General features: G+C 40.7%; 2 protein-coding genes across 6 annotated transcripts; one reads left to right on the top strand and one right to left on the bottom strand.

The window, feature by feature from the left end:
- Positions 1-396: 396 nt before the first annotated feature.
- pld7 (phospholipase D family, member 7) lies at positions 397-13,313 on the bottom strand. 5 transcript variants are annotated; one of them, XM_079672117.1, is made up of 13 exons: positions 13,194-13,313; positions 12,878-13,053; positions 11,714-11,827; positions 8,522-9,478; positions 8,149-8,333; positions 5,069-5,243; positions 4,867-4,981; positions 4,149-4,276; positions 3,806-4,009; positions 3,150-3,289; positions 1,899-2,064; positions 1,715-1,814; positions 397-1,157 (listed from the first exon to the last, which is right to left on the bottom strand). In XM_079672117.1, exons 2-13 carry the CDS (start codon positions 13,031-13,033, stop codon positions 964-966), a joined length of 2,634 nt encoding a protein of 877 aa, XP_079528243.1. In that variant the 5' UTR covers positions 13,034-13,053; positions 13,194-13,313; the 3' UTR covers positions 397-963. The 5 variants fall into 5 exon arrangements, with proteins under 5 accessions (XP_079528243.1, XP_079528244.1, XP_079528242.1 ...); XM_079672118.1 differs by lacking the exon at positions 13,194-13,313 and having other exon boundaries at positions 8,522-8,607; positions 8,707-9,478; positions 12,878-13,182; XM_079672116.1 differs by lacking the exon at positions 13,194-13,313 and having other exon boundaries at positions 12,878-13,182.
- gpr137 (G protein-coupled receptor 137) lies at positions 13,273-20,406 on the top strand. Its single transcript, XM_079672122.1, has 8 exons — positions 13,273-13,396; positions 14,494-14,967; positions 15,750-15,799; positions 15,886-16,123; positions 16,647-16,796; positions 17,081-17,206; positions 17,317-17,435; positions 19,567-20,406. The coding sequence occupies exons 2-8, from the start codon at positions 14,587-14,589 to the stop codon at positions 19,661-19,663; spliced, it is 1,161 nt and encodes a 386-aa protein (XP_079528248.1). The 5' UTR covers positions 13,273-13,396; positions 14,494-14,586; the 3' UTR covers positions 19,664-20,406.
- Positions 20,407-20,606: the final 200 nt, after the last annotated feature.

Raw genomic sequence — 20,606 nt, forward strand, 5'->3', positions numbered from 1 at the left:
GTAGCAAGTAATGAAGGTTTTTGTGCATGTAAATTGTCTGCAAAGGCAGACTGGACTCTGGATTCAGGCAGAGTGTGAAAAGAGGTGCTGCAGCACAGGCAGTATGAGAAGAATAAAGAGCTCTTTGAACATTAAAGCATGGAGACATGTCACAGTAGAGGAGCTAAATACAAAGATGAACCTGAAAATGAGCATACTGTGTCCTCTTTAAGTAGTGTCTCATGGCTCTACACTCAATTAATCACAACCCTATCTGTGGATAATCTTGAATGACCAGATCATTATTTCTGGCAGGAGACATTGCGTTTCTCAAACAAAATGTCTGCACTTTTGGCACCACAAGCAGATTTCCATCTAGTTCCATTATATTCGAGAAAGCATATTGAAGCTCTCCAATTCCAACCAAGAAGGTTTTATTTAGACGGAAACATCCAGTAAGCTGCTGAGTCAGGAGCACAAACCTTATTTGAAGCGTAATACAATGACCCTGGTGATGAAGTAAACAGGCATTTTCAACAGACCAGAAAAAGCGTCAAAAGAACTAAGAATGCTCTTATTTAAGGTCAACTATTTTCTGTTTGGTTCTACATCTTCAAACTAAACTGAAAAAGACAGTATTTACAAGAATTGACTAACTAAGGCTTACACACAATCATTAACAGCTCATAGCTCAAATAGAATCTCTATATATCCTGCATAGGATTACTAAAGCTTGGCACCCGCATTTTAAGAAGGAAAATATACAGAATGCTCCAGGCATGAAATAAAGTGTACAAAGCGGAAACCATCAGAGCGATATACAAAATAACACGTCTTCAAATATAAAAAAATGCAACTATATACAAAAATTAGGCAGCAAGTTGCGAAATAAAATAAGAGTTCATTCCCGCGGTACAGCAAGAGGATTCTTCATAAAGTTCAAGCAGCAGGAGCAGGCGAGATGCTTTATTAGAGGACACAGCGTCAGTGCCGGCAGACGTCCAGGTCGTCCACATAGAGAGGGCGGGCGTAGTCTGACAGCCAGTCTCTGAGGAACAGCTCCTCCGCCTGCGCCTGCAGCGTCTCCTGCCCCTCCTTCACCTCGGAGCCCGTCTGGTTCACCACCAGGCCGACCCCTGCCGTCTGCGTGAAATAGTCCTCCGACCAGTTAGAGGTGCCTGGGGACACAAAAGAAATGACACGTCAGTAAGCACGGCGGTCACAGGAACTACCAACACTCATTTGTTCCCAACTTGGGTTCTGTAAAATAAATAAAATCATATTTAAAAGTATAATTTTTTGGGAGAGAAGCATTGAAAACAGGTTCAAATAAACCTACAACACTGGAAATACTTCAAAAATAAAACTTAAATGACTTGGTATGAGTTAAGGTTTTTCTTTTCTGGACCAAGGTTATAATAGTTTCATTCATTTATATTTTATATATTTCTAACTTTTAAATTGGGTTTAGGACATTTCTTTTCACTGCTTGATTCCGTTTGCAACAATCTCCCTGCTCTGATCCAAGCATCATGTTTTAGAAGCTAATTATATATTTATTTGAATGAAATTTTGTCTGTGAAATAAATAGTTATTTTCATACAATTAAGGTGGAGTAGAAGTATAAAGCAACATTAAGTGAAACCACCTTAAACATCTTAACACTACAGAAAAAAGAAGGAATTCACAGCATCTCCTGCTATATACTATGCCATATTTAGTGTTAACATCGTACCTATATACACCACTCTGTCAGTAACCATGTACTTGGCGTGATTGACTCGGGCGAAGGGGATCTCCATCTGCTTCGCTGTAGAAGGCACTGTGAAGATTTTCTGCACGGAAACCAAACAGCAGAAGTTTAACATAGATCACGTTCTGTTAAGGACTGCGTCATTATGTAGGACAACTCAACTCACCACGTCAACGTTGCATTGGAGTGGGGGCCTGTTGAGCAGCAGCAGGGACTGCAGGAAGGGGAACATGGCGGAGGGGGAGTGCTTCCAGCAGCTGACCAGTAGGTGGACCTGCACGCCTCTGGTGCACGCCGCCGAGCGCAGCGCTGAGTCGATGGCCGGCCAGAACCTGAGAGAGGGAGGACAACACACACTTTGATAAACACTGTCGATATCAAACAGTCTGTGGTGCTAGTGGGCTACACCCAAGGAGAGGAAAGGATCTCATTGTACCTGTATAATGACAATAAAGGATTCTATTCTATTCTATAATGCCTTTGAACTAGAAAGCTTTAAAAAAAGTATTTATTTAACCTTTATTTAACCAGATAAAAAGCATTGAGATAAAATCTAATTTACAATGCTGACCTGGCCAAGAAGGCAGCAACGTTACACATTTTTACACATAACAGACATATAAAATACAGAGAACACAACTAAGTAAACAAAAAAAGACAAAAAGTAGTCACTACCACTAAATCAGCAGCTGAACATAATTTTACTCCCAGTAGCTGCTCTGTCAGCCAATCCGGGTCCAGTGTTGTGACTGTTGATTCATTAAATACTCTTAACTAATCTATTTACAAAGTTCCATGGATCGCATTCTTTGTTACTGTCATACCCGAATCTTTAATTCAGTAACTCAACATATAGAGTGGTGCAGTGATATATATTTTTTTTTAAAAGGACGAACAGGAAGTTAGCATCGCAGGGGCTTCTTCGGCAAGAAGTCAATGGGAATTTTCCATTGGATTTGAGTTCATAGCAAAAAGAAACACTGTAATCTATGGCTAACACAACTTTTATAGAAGTTGAAGCCTAAATGCTAATGCTAGAAGTCAAAAGCTAACGTTAGGCTAAAAACAAACTACACAACAACAACACCACTAAGCTAAAGGCGGATAATGATTGGCCTGATGACGTTTAGTTGTCTCATTTAGCCACTTATTAGCAACCGTTTTATGACACACAAAGACTTTGGACATTGACAGTGGAGTATTTACCAACTTATTTTATGTTCTAGAACAAAACGTGAAACTTGATTAAGCTTGTGTTAACCAAAGAGCTTATTTCAGGTGTCCACAAGTGTTAACATGCCAACTCATTTTTGGGTTTTAGGACTCACTCCTGCACCAATTATTGAGATGGAGATTTACTAGATCTAGGAATCTATTGGTGTCCTGTCTGGGATTGTTGAGTTGAGGGTAACGTCACCTGAGTGGCTCTGAGAACTGGGACAGAGGAAGGTAGTCCATGACGGAGATGTGAATGAATGTGTGGGCGTCCTCGATGACGGACAGGATGGTGGAGAGATCGTCTGAGCGGCCGCGCGCTGAGATCTGCGGGGGGGCGCTCTGCAGGAAAGAGATAGAACAGAGCAGGTGAGAATCATTGGAGCAACCGGCAAGAGGACGTCACTACTGGGGAAACAAAGACCCTTATAACAAGTTTCACTAAGTGGGAACACTGAATAAAGTCTGTGTATAACTGACTGCTGCTTATTTTGCTCAGGCCTGTTTATTCGATAATTTAAGATCCGGATTGACAATATTTTTTGTTTCAATGTTATTATATAGTTCAAAATTATTCAAAAACGGAATAAAATTGTATTTATTTCCCATTCTGACAATGGATGCTTAAAAAGGGATACCACGTCATACAGGCGAAAAAAGAAAAACGCACCTTAACTTTGATTAAAATTACAGATTTGATTGGGTTTGAAAATTGTCGTTAACACGTTAGAATAAAACTCATCATACAGTATTTTGTATACCCAGCTCTATAAAAAACATATGAATCCTTGTAAATTAAACTAAAACCCAAAAGTATGATTTCAGTTGTTTCCCTCTTCAGGAGGCCTCTGAACTTACAGACAGGTAGACCTGAGCCGGCACGCCATTGAACATGAGGTGCAGGGGGTTCTGGGAACTGGACAGGGCGGAGAAACGAGCAGGCCAGTAGGGCGGCAGGGAGCCGTTGTTCAACCCTCCGATGCTCCGGTACACCCCGAAGATCCTGAAGGCGTCCTGAGCCAGGCAGCTGCAGTCCTCCACCCACAGCCCCACCTCCTTCACCTGCCCAACAGGAAGCAGTCACTCTGTCACTCACATACTACTGCTGTGGATGAACCTCAAACCAACTCTAACATGTAGAATGAACAATAGTGTTGATAATCCAGATTATTTTAGCAACTACACGTCTACTGCGATTTACCTGACTCAGAGAGCGCCAGTCCATGTTGGCGCTGCCCAGGTAGAAATGCTTCTGATCCACCACCAGCAGCTTAGTGTGGACGATGCCTCCGGTCACAGCCTTCAGGTCCACCTCTCTCACTTCTGCACCTGAACACAAAACAAACCATACACATGATCACTAATCCCTGCAGAACAAAACTAATCATTCCTTTTCATTTTTTTTTTTTTAAACAATATGTTTGATGAGTTTTAAACGAGAAATCCAGTAATCCAATAATATTTATTTATAAATGTTTTAATTTAATTGTATATTTTATTCGATCTTAATTAATATCTTATTTGAATATAAATGCATTTATTTGTATATCTTTTCATTGTACCTTCTTACTCTCACTTCTTATGTTCTTTTGAATAGTTTAATTTAATTTGATCTTCTATTTGACATTTTTACTTTAACTGATGTTTATAATAAGAAATATTTATTTATTTTAACTCTAAAAAGGAGCAACAATCCCATTTCACCCCAGGATAAATAAAGTATTCTGATTCTGAATTAGATAAAGAAATATTGTACATGTATACATTTTGCAAACAAAATGAAAGCAATTTAAAAATAAATAGAATGATCCCCCATTACACAAATGGTAAAATCATTATGACGAAGAACTGATGTGTCCCTGTCCAGCTGTGGTTCATGGTGCAACACAATGATCTCCATGTTGTTGGGGATGATGTACCTGTAGCAGCCAACTCTGCCGTATCCTCAGTGGAGGTCTGTGGGGCGTTGACGGCCATCTGAAGCTTCACACCTTTGGATTCAAGTTGTTTCAGTTTCTCAAACACCATTCTCCCCTGCAAAATATGTGGAAATGATGTTACACACATTAGAGGGTGAAATAAATACAGCAACATTCATTAGGGGCGTGGCGCTGAACCCACCTCAGTGTCAGTGGCGTCTGGAACCTCGCTGCCTCGCAGGCTGAAGTAGAACGCAGCGATATCGACCGAGCTGTTAGCTTTGTCCAGCAGGTGCAGCCAGCTGTCTGCGATGCTCCGCCTGGACGGGGGGGAGTACGGGTAGAGACCCTCGGGGATGCTTTCAACCAGCCGCACCCTGAACACGGGAAAATAAATTGTCTTAAACTAGTAGAGATGCTAAACTTTAAAGTTGTACAGGTTTATAATGATTTAGCTATGGCCCAAAGGTCAGCTTCCAAACAGCAAAATGGACAGTCATTGTGTACGGAAGCCCTGAGAGGCCAGTAGGAAAAAGGTTATTATTTGGGATCTAAACTGATTCCTCTGCTGTGTTTATGTCTGAATAACAGATTGATAAGAAACATGTTTGACAATAAAAAGAAAAAGTAGCATAAAAGAAATTGGGCAACACCGAAATAATCTACAACTATTTTGACTATTGATTCATTTCCAAAGTAATGTTTTTGTGCAAAATTGACCCAAAAGACTTTCTTAAATATGTAAACGTTTATGCTTTGTTTAATATCATTAAAGTATATATATATATATATATATATATATAAATATATATATATTTCATTAGCTGCAGCCCTCCTTTGAAATAAGTATGTGAACAATTATTTTTTAAAAGTGTGATTTTTCGAATTTACTCTTTTGTCAGGTGATTTTTTTTTTGTTAGCGTCCTTAAAGAGCAACTTGCAGGTTTTTTTTTTTTACTACATTTATTCTTAACCTTGCAATTCAAAAAGTTAGTGCAGGATTTGATATGTTTTACAAGACATAAGGGCAGGAATTCAGAGGAAAAGGAGCCGTTTTGAGCTCTGCTCTTAAAAACTGCTTTTTTTTTACGTTATACGTCAAACGCGTCATATTACGTCACATGGGGAGCAACTTTCTCGGACTCCTTCTCTGCCCAATCCGCGGTAGTAGTTTGAAGTTGGTTTGAGCGGTTGTGACTTAGTGAGCTGGTATTTTTTCGGTAATTTTACATTGCATTTCCCCATTTTTAAATCATGGTGAGCTGGAGTTTGTGCAGGTTGCACAAACTCCAGCCTGTCAGGACATCGAGTCCACAGTTTACCTAACAGGACCGGAGCTAGCGTTCGTTCCTGGGTGCGTTGTGCATCCACCTCCCTGCAGCACATACTCTCCACAGCTGAGGCCTATCAAACAAAACGTTTATCAGGAAACCGTATGACATCTCTCTCCCCCCCTTCGCTCCTCTCTCTCCCCCCCTTCGCTCCTCTCTCTCCCTCTCTCCCCTCCGGTACACAGCACCCAGAGCCATATAATATATATGGCCCTGACAGCACCGTAACGTAGTGTGGAGTTGCGTTAGGTAACGCGAGATACGGCTGATACTTGTGCATTAGTTTCTGTTATGGATCAGTATCAACAGTCCTGCCAGTAACGTTACTATATTATCAACTTTAGTTATAGCCTGATATATGATAGCTAACTTCACAATGTTGTGATGTGACCGACGTTAGCTAACAGCTGTCTGTAGCTAACGCCGGTCACTCACCAAGACAGCTGTTCTGTTCTCCACTGGTTCTCCTCACACCAAAGCTCCATTTCTCGCCGATGGCCGTTGTTTCTTCTAATCCTTGGCTGCTCCTGGTCTCTTGGACTCATAGCAGGCTCATAATTATAATCATATGCATTCGAATATATATTTTCAACCTCTTCTGTGTCAAAACTAGCATTGTGATCCATGTTTATTAATACGTTAGACCGGCCGCTCTCCCCCATGTTACGTCACACGCGGGAGGTCACGTGGGGAGGCTTTTTGTATGCGGAAGAAAAATTGTCTTACAAAAACGACGCCAGATGTCACTGTAGTGTATATTTCTGTATTTGTTTTTGAAATTATAGTGTATACATCATTTTCCTACACATTTATTTAACCTGCAAGTTGCTCTTTAATATTTTGCTGCCGTTATACTCTTTCAACTGTTCCTAAGTACTAAACAATTTAGATCATATTTGAAAAAACTAAAATTTCTCCAAAATCTTTTCTCTCTCACTTGCCTCTCAAGGCTTCCGTAGAGTGGTGCATAACACTGTTCGAAATGGGGGGGAGCCAGGGGGAACTTGGCTCCCCTAAAAGAGGGGGGAGCGCCCCTGAAGGCCGACTTTTAGATAAATAGGGGGAGCCCAAAAAAATAAATCATGCATATTTGTGTCACACAGATTAGAAATGTTGAGTTTCTGTAAATAAAAAATCCTTGAAATAAATAGTCGTTCTAGTTTCTGATTATTTGTTTTATATTTGTGAATATGTCTGGGTGTTGCCATCTGTACGTGGCTGCGCTGCATTCTTTACGCTACGTTGCTATGGTTACTGCAGCGATGACGGTGCGGTATTTGAAATGTTCATATTGATATTTTTTTAACTCTGGCTTTGTAATAAAAAATATATGGCGAAACGAAAACAGCCAAGCCTCGCAGCTTTTGGATTCACAAGCAAAGAAGCGAAGGAGTCTCTAAAAATGACAACGTGAACGGAACAACTTTTAGTTGGCCGGCTGTAAGCGGTCGAGTTTGACAGCTCCATACCGAGGGAGAGGCCTGCCGTTGCGGAGCCGAGGCTTCAACAACGGCCACAGCCGCCAGCGCCACCTGCACTAGCGAACCTGACGATGCCCATGACCTGCCTTTTAACTGGACACAGAAAAGATGGAGTGAGTGGAATGAAAGGTATCCATGGCTTTTCATAAATAAATAAAAAATAGCAGTGTTTTTATAGCAATTGATCGCATCCGCGCTGCTGCGCCAGTCAACAGAGCGTGCGTGTGACATATTTAGTAGCAGGATGTGCACAAAAAAATAGGGCTCCCCCGAAAGCAAATGGGTAATTCGAACACCATACGCAGATATCTTGGTAAATAAAAGGGGAAAAATAACAAAGATTTCTCTTTTGGGATAAGTGTGTCTTGAGGTTTCAAAAGGATACATTTTACAAATTCAACACTACTTTTGTCAAAGTGGGTGGCTCATTTTCGGTGATAGACGAACAATTAGCCTGATTGTGTCCTACCGACAGTCAGTGCTGCAGGGCTCTGGAACCAGCAAGCCCTCCATCCAGTGCAGCTCCATCTGAGCCGTGAGCTGGGCCACGGACAAGGGGAGCCCGTAGTGCCACACATGCTGACCCAGCCCCCCGACCAGCAGCAAGAGGGTGGGCAGGAAGCAGAAGAGGGCAAAACTGCAGCCTCCTGAGCTCTACAAAACAAGACGGGCAACATTGTGAAAGTTACGTGCAAAGTTATGATCTAAGCTTTTGTCACAAGACTGGAAAACAGCTGAGGGCTGTGTTGCATACCACAGCTGTTACTGCAGGGTGTGGTGGAATTCCTTTTTGTGTGACTAAGACCACCGAGACAACAGTGTGACTGATCTTTTCTACCCACCTTAGTCGACTTGGTAGATTCCGCAGGTTTCTCTGGTGCTGCAGGAGAGGTCGCTTCATCAACGTTGAAGCTTTTCTCTGCATTACCTAAAAACTCAGACTTGGTTATAAGAGGTTCATAATGTTCTTTCATTTCCCCTTCATCATCATGGTCCTCGGACTTTTCCTTTGCTAAATCATCCTCACATTCAGCTTCTGATGAAGATTTACTGTCCTTGAATTCGAGCAGGTTCTTCAGTTGTATTTCCCACGGCGGTTGTTCGTCCATGATTGACGCCACATCGCTGACCTTGGTTGTGTGAAGTTCGTCTTCAGACTTATTGGTGTCTCCATAGGCATTGAGAGTGATCCGGCTTTCAACCGTTACGTCATAGTTTTCTTTAGTGTGTTCCAAAGGCTTTTGCCCAATGAGGCCCTGGTCTGGCAGCTGAGAATCGGGGGCATCAAGTACGTTATCGGCTCCTTTTTCAAGCGTTTGGCTCTGGTCTTCCTCTGGTAGATGTTGCTCTGAGCCTTGCTGCAGTCTGAGGGCAGGCCTGGGGCTCACAATCATGGAAGAGTATTGCCCAGATTCAAAGAGACTCTTGGGAGTGGTAGTAACGGGACTATGGGCAAATGTGGTGGAAGGTTCCGCTTCAAAGCCGATCTTGGGGGTCTGCACTGACGGTAAAGGGAGTGCAGGGAGTTTTTCTCTGACTTCGGTTAGCTTGGACTTCAAGGCCTCTGCGCCCCCGCTCCCAGATTTCTCCAGAGGCTGAGCTATGTGGACAGGGGGATCTTTTTTGTGAACATGGAGCTCCGGGGTTGGGATTGCGCCGCTGGGTCGTTTTTGGAAAGTGGGGATCCGGGAGACGAGTTTCCCACCTTTTCGGTTCATGTCTTCTCTCTCTTCAAGCTCTCTACTTGCCTTGTCCTCAGCCCCAATACGATCTAGCACGACGCTACAATACTTAAATTCCTGTGGAAGACATCACTAAATTAGAAAAAACATCATGTGTGCAGCTAATTTGAAAAACTAACATCTACAGCACCTCTTACACACAAGTTAAATGACTTTAAACCCATTTCGACAGCCTAAGCAGCACTAAACACTCAAAACGGCTTTCTAAAAGCTAGCAGTTAAACAGTCATTTGCAAACTCCTTGTTATTGTTCAACAACAATACCATAACACTGTATTACCTGCTGAGGCTCCGAAGCACAGTGGTAGCCACTCCTATTCAAATGAGCTCTCCTGTCTGATGCACCACAGACTGTTTATCATTTCTACATATTTGTTTATGAATGACACGTGGGTATCACCATGGCTACAACATATTTGAACTTTACATTCTGATGAGCATTCAATTTGCTTTGAGTTTAATTCAATCATTGTATACACTAATATCCAATGGCAACGTCCTTCCAAAGTAGATTCCAAAGTGTTTGAAATTAGTTTTCTCTTTTGTAAAAACTTTTACTGTTTTTTAAGTTGATTTTGTTATTAAATCAGAAGTCTTTAGGGAATTAGGAAAATGTACACATATGTGTAGAAAAAACAAGAAAATACAGGTTATTTAGTTCCTAAGAGGAAAATAAGAAGCATTTTAGAAATAACATACATATTAACTAGGGTTGGGCTATCAATAAAAAATTTTTTTTTTAAAAATAATCATAACTTTCACAGGACACATTTCTGTAGCTGCTGCATTCATTTTACAACTTTTGTAGTCCTTACATTAAATAATAATACTAATGCCTTTTAATTATATATTTTTGATTTCAGTCCCTTCCTCTCCAATGTTTGTATTTTGTACTTGTTATTTTCTGGAATGCCACAGAAGACATTTTTACATGTCACGTAGTGAAACCCCAGGTGTAAATGATTAATGGTGGATTCCATTGAGTTCATGCTGGCTCGGTGTCACACTGTCACAGACACTTCAATAGAGCTGAGCCATTGTTAGTATTATCAGTAACACCTGTGCTTTCCCTACTATGGCAACATGTCTGCAGATAGAGCACAACTCTTATAGCCCAACGACGTATACAGGATTTGAGGCAAATATCAAAATATGCCAATAGTCATTCTTTATTATTATTTTGTAATTATCCTTCAGATTAGAATTTGATACGATCACCAAATGGGACATTTTTTTCAACTACTGAAGGGGAATCAAAGCAATTTAAACATTGGTTTTAGGTTACCTTTAACACATTTTTGCTTTTATAAGTGTACTGAATAATCTGCCTGCCTGTTCACTGATACAGATATATCTGTAGTGCGTTAATATTGGTTAATATTATATATGTCATTTTAGCTCTTTATGAAAACTACTCCTGAAAGTGTCTTTATAAAAATATACACTTAAAGCCTGATTGGTTTAATGACAGGCTGTGATTGTAAGAAATGGCATATTTGTTGGCATACAAGCAAAAAATCTGGGTTTCTACACATTTTGGCGAATGGACATCCATTCATATTCTATGACTTTCTCATTACTTTAGGTACATTTTTTATGATAAATCAATCTGTGAAGTTATGATAAATACTGGTAGGTATAAATAAGTGTTTAAAAAAATCTCATTTAAAACAGCTAGCAGTCAGACATTGACAATGTAACCAATTTATACTTAAAGGAAAATATCGTGACATACATACTGTATTTTATTCCTGTTAAAATGTAAATAATAAAATGGCTGCAAAAGTGCAATTGTTTTTAGGTGTCATTCCAAACTGGAAATAACTCATTTCAAACCAAAATAAATTCAAATTTCAGGGATTCTTTAAATGTAAATGTATACTAAAATTAAGACAATAAACCCCAAAATAATGAACTGTACAAAATCATCTAGTCTATGTTTATCCATTGAGTATTTATTTCTTTGCCTTCTTTATATTGTTTTGAAGGCTGACTTTATATGTAGACGCTTCATCTACATTTTATTGGTGCTTAATATATATTTACCTTTTTGTTCACATATTAGTCATGTCTATATGGGTTCCCCTGTTAATATGCAAATAGCAAGCATGTAGGCTAAATATGAGCTTTGCTGCTGTACTGCGGCTAATTGAGATTAGGACACTTCCCCACTAGCCTTCCAATATATCCTGTTGAAGATTACATGCAGCTGCACACACTAGCTTTTCCGGCCTTTAGAAAACATCTAACAGCGTGAGGCGCGTTTTTTGTGAGAGGTGAATTATAGACTACCGTTAGATGGGCTTCCTCAGCAGTTTCCTCCTCCAGCTCTGCAGGGGGACTTTGAAGTGTCTCCTCCATCTTTATGATCTGGACAGACTCAGAGTCTGACTCAGAGCCTGAGTCCTGATGGGACAAGAAGACACATTATATTCACAGTAAACAAAGAGGAAGCAATGTTATAAAGCATATACACAATGGGCAGAGGTGGAAGACGTTTTCATATCTTGTACTTGAGTAAAAGTAGAAATACCAGTGTAGGAATACTCTGTTAAATGTAAAAGTCCTGCATTCAAAATGTTACTCAAATAAAAGTTAAAAAGTATCAGCATCAAAATATACTTAAAGTACCAAAAGTAAAAGTACTCATTAAGCAGATTGGCCCATTTTCTCATAATATTATTTATATGTTTTGATTATAATGATTGATCATGAAAATGTTATCAAAGCTGGTAAAGGTGCAGCTACTTTGAATTACTTTGTATACTGCAGGGGAGCTTGTGAATTTACTCCAGGTGGAACCAATTACATTAAATGTCTGATTTAAGTGTTGGTTATATATTCCACATCATTAACCCAAATCTGCAAAGTAACTTAAGTAACTTAAGTAAATGATTAACCTTCGAATTGTAGTGGGATAGAAGTACAAAGTATTATAATAAATATATTACTAGTATCTTCAAAATGTACTTAAGTAGTGTGCTTGAAAAGTAAAGTTAATTTACAGCACAGACAATGGAAAATGTAAATAAATATTAAGCTGTTGTTTATCAATATTCAAGATTAAGAAAGTAATATAAATTAAGGACCAACATTTAGTAATTTTCTTTAAATAAAACCACCGTCCTCAGCATAGAGATAACAACTTACCATGATGCAGTGATTTAAAGCAGGGCGCAGTGGTTCACACTCACGGTGCAGTTATTAGCTCCCGACAGTATTGCTAACCGGCTAAGCAAACATTACATACGTCAAAGTGTTAGAAGCAGTAAATGTACGTCACTTTAAGGTAGTCTTCTGTCTATATTCTCTTTCCTGTACTGTTTCTCTCGGGTTAGCTAACGCTGCCGTTGACGTTATCGAGGAGCTACGTGGCTGAAGTGTTCAGCAGTAGCAGCAGCGGAGGAAGAAGAGGAGGAAGAGGAGGCGGAAAAGCTGAGTAATAAAAATACCCACCTCGTACGTAGTGCTCCCGTGCGGGCGGGCCGACCTTCTCGGAGTTACCGGGTCTATGTCCTGGGACTCTTTTTCCTGGGGCTTTTCCTCACTCTCCTCTCCCTCACTCACCTTAGTGGGGGCGAGGGATTTCCGTGTCCGCAGCACCATTGGCATCTTTGTTAATAATACAACACCTTCGTGACACGGGAATAACGGTAATGCGTCCGTTGAGAGCCCACTTTAGTAAATATAGAGGTATTGTAAATAAAAGTTGCATGGGACACCTTATAGTACTAAATAAACATATTTATCAGTCACTTATAATCACTCTTACCGTTTAATTATATATTAATGTCCCGTGCTTCTTGAGATCAGTAAGCAACGACTTAAAGAAACCGCGATTTCCTGTGACTGCTGATTGGCGGTTGGGGGTTGGATTCAAAATACTGGCTCCACCCATCTGACGTCACGCAGAACACACAACACGGAAGCGAGGGATTACCGTCGTCCGCTACTGACCCTGCTCCCGTCAAAAAGGTCCGTTGTTTTTGTTAAATGAGAACTGACAGCCTATACATATGGTGTGTTTGTTTGGGATAAAGCAAAGAATAGATGAGCGTCGGTATGAAATAGTTGACATTCATTCTGACGTTAGTTAAGTTAGTTTCAGTTAGCTTAGCCGCTGTTGTCTTGCAGCCCAGGCGGAGCAGCAGGAGCGGTTATTTATCTTATTAAGAGATTTTTTCTCTGGGTAACTGAGTCTCAAAGGTCACTGAAAACTACACAGGGGACATGACAATCTGCACATTATCAGGACATCCAATAGTGCCACAAATATGACATAACTAGAGTTTGAAATGTTGATAAATATGTCGAACATTAGAGAGAATCTCTGGGCTTTCTGTATCTGACATATTAAATGAATGTTGATATAAAAGTGTATGTATTCCTGTCCTGTAAGAGGTGGGATCAACAGCCACCATAATGTGACTGTTGTATTGTTATTTAAAAGGATCACTGTTTAAATCAATGTACTGTAAAGGCTGACACGGCTGGAACAAATATGTATCATGGGATTGTTGTTACAAGTGTTGTGAACACTTCTAGTGTACGATATTGAAAGTTACCCATACTACGATTTATATCAATATTGAAAATCAATCAACAGAGCACTGCTTTCTTTTCATAATGTGCTACACCCCTGCCCAATTCATGCATCAAATAAGACTGTAATAAGGTTAACTTCACCTTAATTAAATGGCAATGTTGAAATAAATCGCTATTAGATATACATAATTTTATGACTATAGCGCATTTTTGTAAATTCAAAGTAGTCACAGTTAACACACATTAAAAGACCAAATAGCAAGGGAAAAAAATGGTCTTGTTTATGTTTGTATATCAATTTAGTTATGAATTGATTATTTTTCGTGAGAATCATAAAGAAATACATTGTAAAGGAAAAACAATAATCACAATAATGTGAAATTATTCTCGAAAACGAAAACATTGCCCTCAAAATAATATGGCCTCATGTTGTATATCGTCCAATCATAGTGTTATCAAGTTCTCGTTTTCCCTCCGTCTGTCGCTCAGTGTTCTGCTCTTGCTGACCTCTGGGGATCTTCTTCCAGGTCTCCTATTTGCACCGATGTGTCTGACAGGGGAAGGTTTGTCACTTTTTCTGTGACGATGATGAACACTTAGTTAGTCCTATCAGTACTCCAATGGAAGCTCCAGTCACAGCTCCGCCCCCCCCTAACTCCTCCACCCAGCCCGCGCCCATCCCCCTGCGCCCGGCCGTGGCCCCGTCGGTGCAGCTGGGCTTCACCATCCTCTACACCTCTCTGTACGCCGGACTCTTCCTGGTGGTGTACGCCCAGCTGTGGCGCCTCTACCTGTACAGACACAAGACATGGAGCTACCAGAGCGTCTTCCTGTTCCTCTGCCTGCTGTGGGCGGCCCTCCGCACCACCCTCTTCTCCTTCTACTTCTGTAACGCTCTGGAGGCCAACCACCTGCCTGCGGCCGCGTACTGGCTACTCTACTGCTCCCCCGTCTGCCTGCAGTTCTTCACCCTCAGCCTCATCAACCTGTACTTCACTCAGGTAAGAAAAGCTATGATGCACCAGGGAAACGCTGATGGACTGGAATCTATAGAAAATAGTTGTAAAGCATTTTTAAAAGTACTGTTTTTGTCCAACCAGCAATCGAGAAAATTAAAGGTATTCACTTTATTGTGAAATAAATATATATATTTGTTTTTTTAAACTATAATTGTTGTGATTAATAGATCCCAAAACATTTGTTCAAACACCAAATATGTCCCCGATTCTGTTTTGTAATTGTGTTAGCTCTTATTTAACGTCATTGTGAATTTATTTTTCCTGTGGACTAATAGTTTGACCAAACAAGACCAAACTCTCTTAGCTCACAGAAATGTATAATACAATTGTAAAAATCATGGTCTGACACAACCATTACATTTTAAATACTTTTTATGATGAGTAAATAGGTGAAAGTAGAAGAGTTTCAAGGTCTATCATACTAACATCATTCATTTCTCTTGCAGTATTGTGTGGGCCTTTTTTCGGGGCGGGGTCAACATTATTTAAGTGGTGACACATGTAGATTTTCAAAATCACGGATGTTGACTCACGTTCTTTGGGGCTATACATTTGTTTTTATTCCTTAGTGTGAAGGATTCGACTATCAGTATTTTGCTGACGGTGCCACTTCCTGTTTTATAAGAGTTTTGTACGTGTCATAATCTCTCAAAACTGAGAGAAAACTGTACATAAACGACGTATGGCAGGTGGCATTGTAACAAATAGTTAACGTTGATTTTTTTTTGTTTACTTATTGTTGCTTTTTCTCTCTTGTACCACAGGTGTTACTCAAAGTGAGAGAGACGTACAGCTCAGACGTGGACAGAGGAATGTAAGTTTCCCCCCGCATTAGAAAGTCAAAAGCCCTTTTCCTTTGGAATACTAAATAAGTACTAATGTGTTCCCTGTCTTCCTCAGATGGCTGGCGCGCTGCATGTACGGTGCGATGAGCGCTCTCTTCTTCTGCGTGAACGTGGTCTGTGCGGCTCTCAGGGACGGGGAGGGTGGAGGGTCTGGGGAACGGACCTGGAATCTGGTCCTGGTTCGAGTCCTGGTCAACGACTCGCTCTTCATCCTGGACGCGGTGCTCCTGGCCGCTCTGCTGATGCTGCTGGCCCGCCACTCACACTCCACCAACCCCTACCTGATCAGCAAGGTGTGCTAACGGCATGCTTTGGAAAAGATACCGGACCCAAAAACGATTTCTGTTTTTATAAAATGCTAGAATACATTTAAGTTAAAGGGGCACTCCACTTGTTTTAATTGGTACAGGCAAATACACTTTTGTACACAATATTGGAGAACTGATAACGACAAAATAAAAATAAGGGATGAGAAAAACAATGCAATGAGAGGTAAATTAAATATCTAAATTAGTTCATAATCCAATAAATAATTTACAAAAGTAATTTAACAAATCTTAAAGAAAAATGAAAAATAAATTGGTAGGATGTTGCTTTTAAACACATTTGTACCAGTATAAATACATTTATGAATTGTATATTAAAACATATCAAATAAAAAAAAAATCATTTTTATGAATTAAAAAAATGTATACACAGTACAATTCTAATCACTGGATGCCGCTTTTAAACATAATTATACTTTTTATGTTGAAATCAAAATTCCACATTAAGTACCACAAATAGGGTCCTACCTGGTGTATTTCTCCCCCCCAGGGCACCACGGTGTGTCGTACAGCTGCACTGGGAGCAGCGGTGATCTTATTGTTCTCCAGTCGAGCCTGCTACAACCTGACGGTGCTCATCCTGTGTCAGAGCCAGCGGGTGGAGTCCTTCAACTTCGACTGGTACAACGTCTCCGACCAGGTGAGCGTCTAAACATTAGAGGCGGAGCCAGTACACAGTAATGTTTGTCAATGCTTTAAGAATGGCCTGTGAACACTGCTCGATGTGTGTGTGTGTGTGTGTGTGTGTGTGTGTGTGTGTGTGTGTGTGTGTGTGTGTGTGTGTGTGTGTGTGTGTGTGTGTGTGTGTGTGTGTGTGTGTGTGTGTGTGTGTGTGTGTGTGTGTGTGTGTGTGTGTGTGTGTGTGTGTGTGTGTGTGTGTGTGTGTGTGTGTGTGTGTGTGTGTGTGTGTGTGTGTGTGTGTAGGCTGACCTGCGCAGTGAGCTGGGCGACGCAGGCTACCTGGCCTTCGGTGCCATCCTCTTCATCTGGGAGCTGCTCCCCACCGGCCTCCTCATCCTCATCCTCAGAGTGCGCCGGCCTGCTCAAGAGGTAGAGAGCAAATCGGACAGAAACTGAACTTTATGTCAACTAAGTAAAGACATTTCCGTGCTGAAGTGTTGTAAATGATCTCAATATGTGGGTTTTTTCTGTTTTCACAGAGCAGCAGCATGGCCGTCAACAACAGGGTCTTACCTCGACCGTATTTCTTTGACAACCCTCAAGGTAGCGATGAGGATGCTCCGATGCCGTGGGCACCCGCCTCCCACCCACACGCAAGGTACTGTCAACGCACAGGTAGAGGTAGAAGTCAATATACATAGAGTTAGACCTACCTATATATCTACTTTTGATATGTACGTTATGAAGTAAATGTATGCCTACCATTCAGAATTTAAATCCTTTAGAGTTGGAGTTATCTTTTCTTATCTAAATGCTAGGGTGATTTTATTTTTTCCAGTCATGTGTATGTCAGTGATAAGCATCAACATGTTTTGATGCTGCTGCTTTTTATTCTTCTGTGCTGCAAACCAGGAAAAGACCATGCATCATAGGGCAAACATGAGTACATGAGAACAGATTATGTATTTTTCTCTCGATATGGACATAAACGCGAGTGAAGTTTAATCTGAAAGGACGGAGACACGCAGCTCTGCTCACCTGCAGCTCCTCCCGCTGTGATGCAGCAAAACAGCAAAACACACACTTCAAGTCAGATCATCACCCTTAGCTATTTTAATTACCTCTCAAACTACCTAAACTAGTTATAAATATGTTTATTTTTGCTGTCAGCCGGGTCACTCATTACTGGATCAGCATGACACAGAAACTGACACTGTCAAGAGAGGGAGGAAAAAGAGGCTCCGTGTATTTTATTATTGTATTATATAGAGTCGTTATTCATTTGTTTTAAAGCTCAATAAATAACAAAGAAGACTGGCACTTTTATAATTTTTTCCGGAAGATTTAAACTTTAATACACTATCATACCATACCATCATACCATCAGGCAACGCACTAGCAAGACGTTCCATGATGGTTAGTCATTTTGTGCGACTTGTTCTGGAGGCTCGCCAACATGAGACGTTGAAATCTCGCGGGACAAAGACGCCCGCAGCCTTGAGCTTGAGACCGAGGCGCGGCGAGGCGGCGCAGTTCCTCTCCACGGGCTGCGGAAGCGAAATGCTTGATGTGAAACGACTCGCTGGTATCTCGAGCCGAGCGCTCATTGGTGGTTTTTACCACGTGCTGCTGATGAACCTCTTCAATTGGTTCGGCAAAAGTTTGTTGTTGTTTGTCTCAGTTTTACGACGCCCCCTCCATTAACATTTTTCATCATTGTTCCACAATGTTTATCATCATGAAATTAATATCTATATATGTTATACTATACTTGCACTGCTTACCGTTTTCATACTTTATATATCTTAGCATATTCATAAACACTGTTCATACTGCTTACAGGCTGCTGTGTATATCTATTCATACCCCTCACTGTTTATTCATCATTCAATTAATTCTATCTTTTATTCTGTAGATTGTGTACATTACTTTTCACTTTACTGCTTGTTGCACTCCTGGTTAGAAGCTAAACTGCATTTCGTTGTATCAGTACCTGTAATATGTGCAATAACAATAAAGTGGAATCTGATCTTGAGCAGGAACAAATGTATTTACTTATTACATATCTGACATTAACGATTAAACACATATGTGCATTCTTTATAAATGCAAACCGAGTCAAGCCGACTCTGGAGGCGGCAAAATGCACCTTAAAGTTGCGCCAAAAAACCGAGAGAAGAAGAAGAAGAAGAAGCCGACTCCGAGCTGTCCGACTTCAGGCGAGCTTTTTGAGACCTCCCCCGGCTGCGATCGGCTATTCTCGTCTACTTTCGTGGCGAGCAGCAGCTCGTCTCAAACAAGCCTCCTCTCTCCGCTCAGTCAGATGAATGGAGAGAGGAAAAAACTCTGGATTCGGCTTTTAGCGATTTTTTTAACTTTCAGAACATATTGATTTCAATAAGGGCTATAAACGTGTTCGTACTGGGTGGTCGATTTAACTAATTAAAATTATATGCAGATTTACAGAGATCTCCTTCCCAATGTAAGTCAATGGGGAAAAGTGTTGTGATGGATTGACACAGAAGTTGTGGTAGGCTACCATCAGTTGGCCGCTAGGAAAATTAGCTTCAACGGCCCGCACACTTCCTGGGAGCTTGGTTTCAACGAGGACATTTCTGTCGTTGAGAATCCCTACTTCTATCTCACACTTGTAAAACAAAAGTTTTATTATACGAGCTCAGGTTGAGTTTCCAAAATATGAGAAGGACCCCCTCAAATCATGCCCGAGCTAATAGATGTGTAATCAGTTTGTGCGTTTATGTGACTTGTGTTTCTTCTCACTGTTCCAGCTGGTACGGATCAGAGAGCGCTCCTCTCCTGTTCGCCAGCAAACCTCCAGACCAGATCCACCAGCACCATTCCTTCTACTCCACCCCCCAGAACTGACCCCCACCCCCCCACCTTCAGAACCTACCCAGACTCCTTTCCACCATCCGGGTCAGCGTGTCCTCCAGCACAGGCCACACACAGCCAGCAGCCCCCCCCCCCCCCCTGTGAACTCCTCTTGCACTGAGATCCTCAGGAACTCATCCGACAAACAGAGAAAAAGCACCTTGTAGAATTTGAACAGAGAATATATTGACATTCTTTCTCGGCTCAAAGGGAACAAACTGGATGGGAGACGCCATGACCGACAGATATTGTGCTCAGTGATCTCCTTTTTAAAGGGTAACGTGTGGTTTACAATGTGTTCGCTTATATATGATACGTTCTTGTTCGATTGTTTTTGTAACTAGCTCTTACAATCCCGAAAAATTGCACATTTAGCTTCTATAGCATTCCTTAAAATGAATGCATATAAAGTAGTTTATAAGCTTGGTGACAACCACTGGAAATAATTATAAATCTTTTGACAATGTTTCATTATGATTCCACATCAGCAGGTTGACTTTTTTTATGTACATTTAGCAATTCTCTTTAAGTTAATTTGGATTTGTATTCCTTCCCTGTATGATTGTATATTAGTTTGACATTTTAAGTTATTTTATATCTGCACTTCAATCAAATGTTATTTTACTTCATGTTTACTGGAAAGAGGCTTCCTCATAGCGAGTCACTGTCATGTGATTACCGCATGATTGATATTTGACTGTGTAAACAACAGACCAATAAAGAAACTTTAAAGAGTTTGTTCAGCCTTTTGTTAAGCACAAAACATAAATGGAGAAAACATTTAATACATTAAAAAATGTGTCGTGCAATTTGTTTTTGAAGTTGTATCCATTGCCGAACTTTAAAATAAAGTGTCTACAGTGTAAAGACAAAAATAAAATGAAGTTCGGCAGTGGATAAAATTGTGAACTACAAAAACAATCAGGCATGTCTTGAC

This window comes from Notothenia rossii, assembly GCF_949606895.1.
Source record: "Notothenia rossii genome assembly, chromosome: 3".
Taxonomy (NCBI): Eukaryota; Metazoa; Chordata; class Actinopteri; order Perciformes; family Nototheniidae; genus Notothenia; species Notothenia rossii.

What these genes read in the sequence shown, in the direction of transcription:
- pld7 (XM_079672117.1), bottom strand. Translation starts at nt 13,033, where the DNA reads ATGCCAATGGTGCTGCGGACACGGAAATCCCTCGCCCCCACTAAGGTG. An exon ending in AATCTACCAAGTCGACTAAG is followed by an intron (nt 8,334 to 8,521) that starts GTGGGTAGAAAA and finishes CTTGTTTTGTAG; the next exon opens with AGCTCAGGAGGCTGCAGTTT. An exon ending in CAGACGCCACTGACACTGAG is followed by an intron (nt 4,982 to 5,068) that starts GTGGGTTCAGCG and finishes CATATTTTGCAG; the next exon opens with GGGAGAATGGTGTTTGAGAA.
- gpr137 (XM_079672122.1), top strand. Translation starts at nt 14,587, where the DNA reads ATGGAAGCTCCAGTCACAGCTCCGCCCCCCCCTAACTCCTCCACCCAG. An exon ending in TGCGCCGGCCTGCTCAAGAG is followed by an intron (nt 17,207 to 17,316) that starts GTAGAGAGCAAA and finishes CTGTTTTCACAG; the next exon opens with AGCAGCAGCATGGCCGTCAA. An exon ending in GCCTCCCACCCACACGCAAG is followed by an intron (nt 17,436 to 19,566) that starts GTACTGTCAACG and finishes TCACTGTTCCAG; the next exon opens with CTGGTACGGATCAGAGAGCG.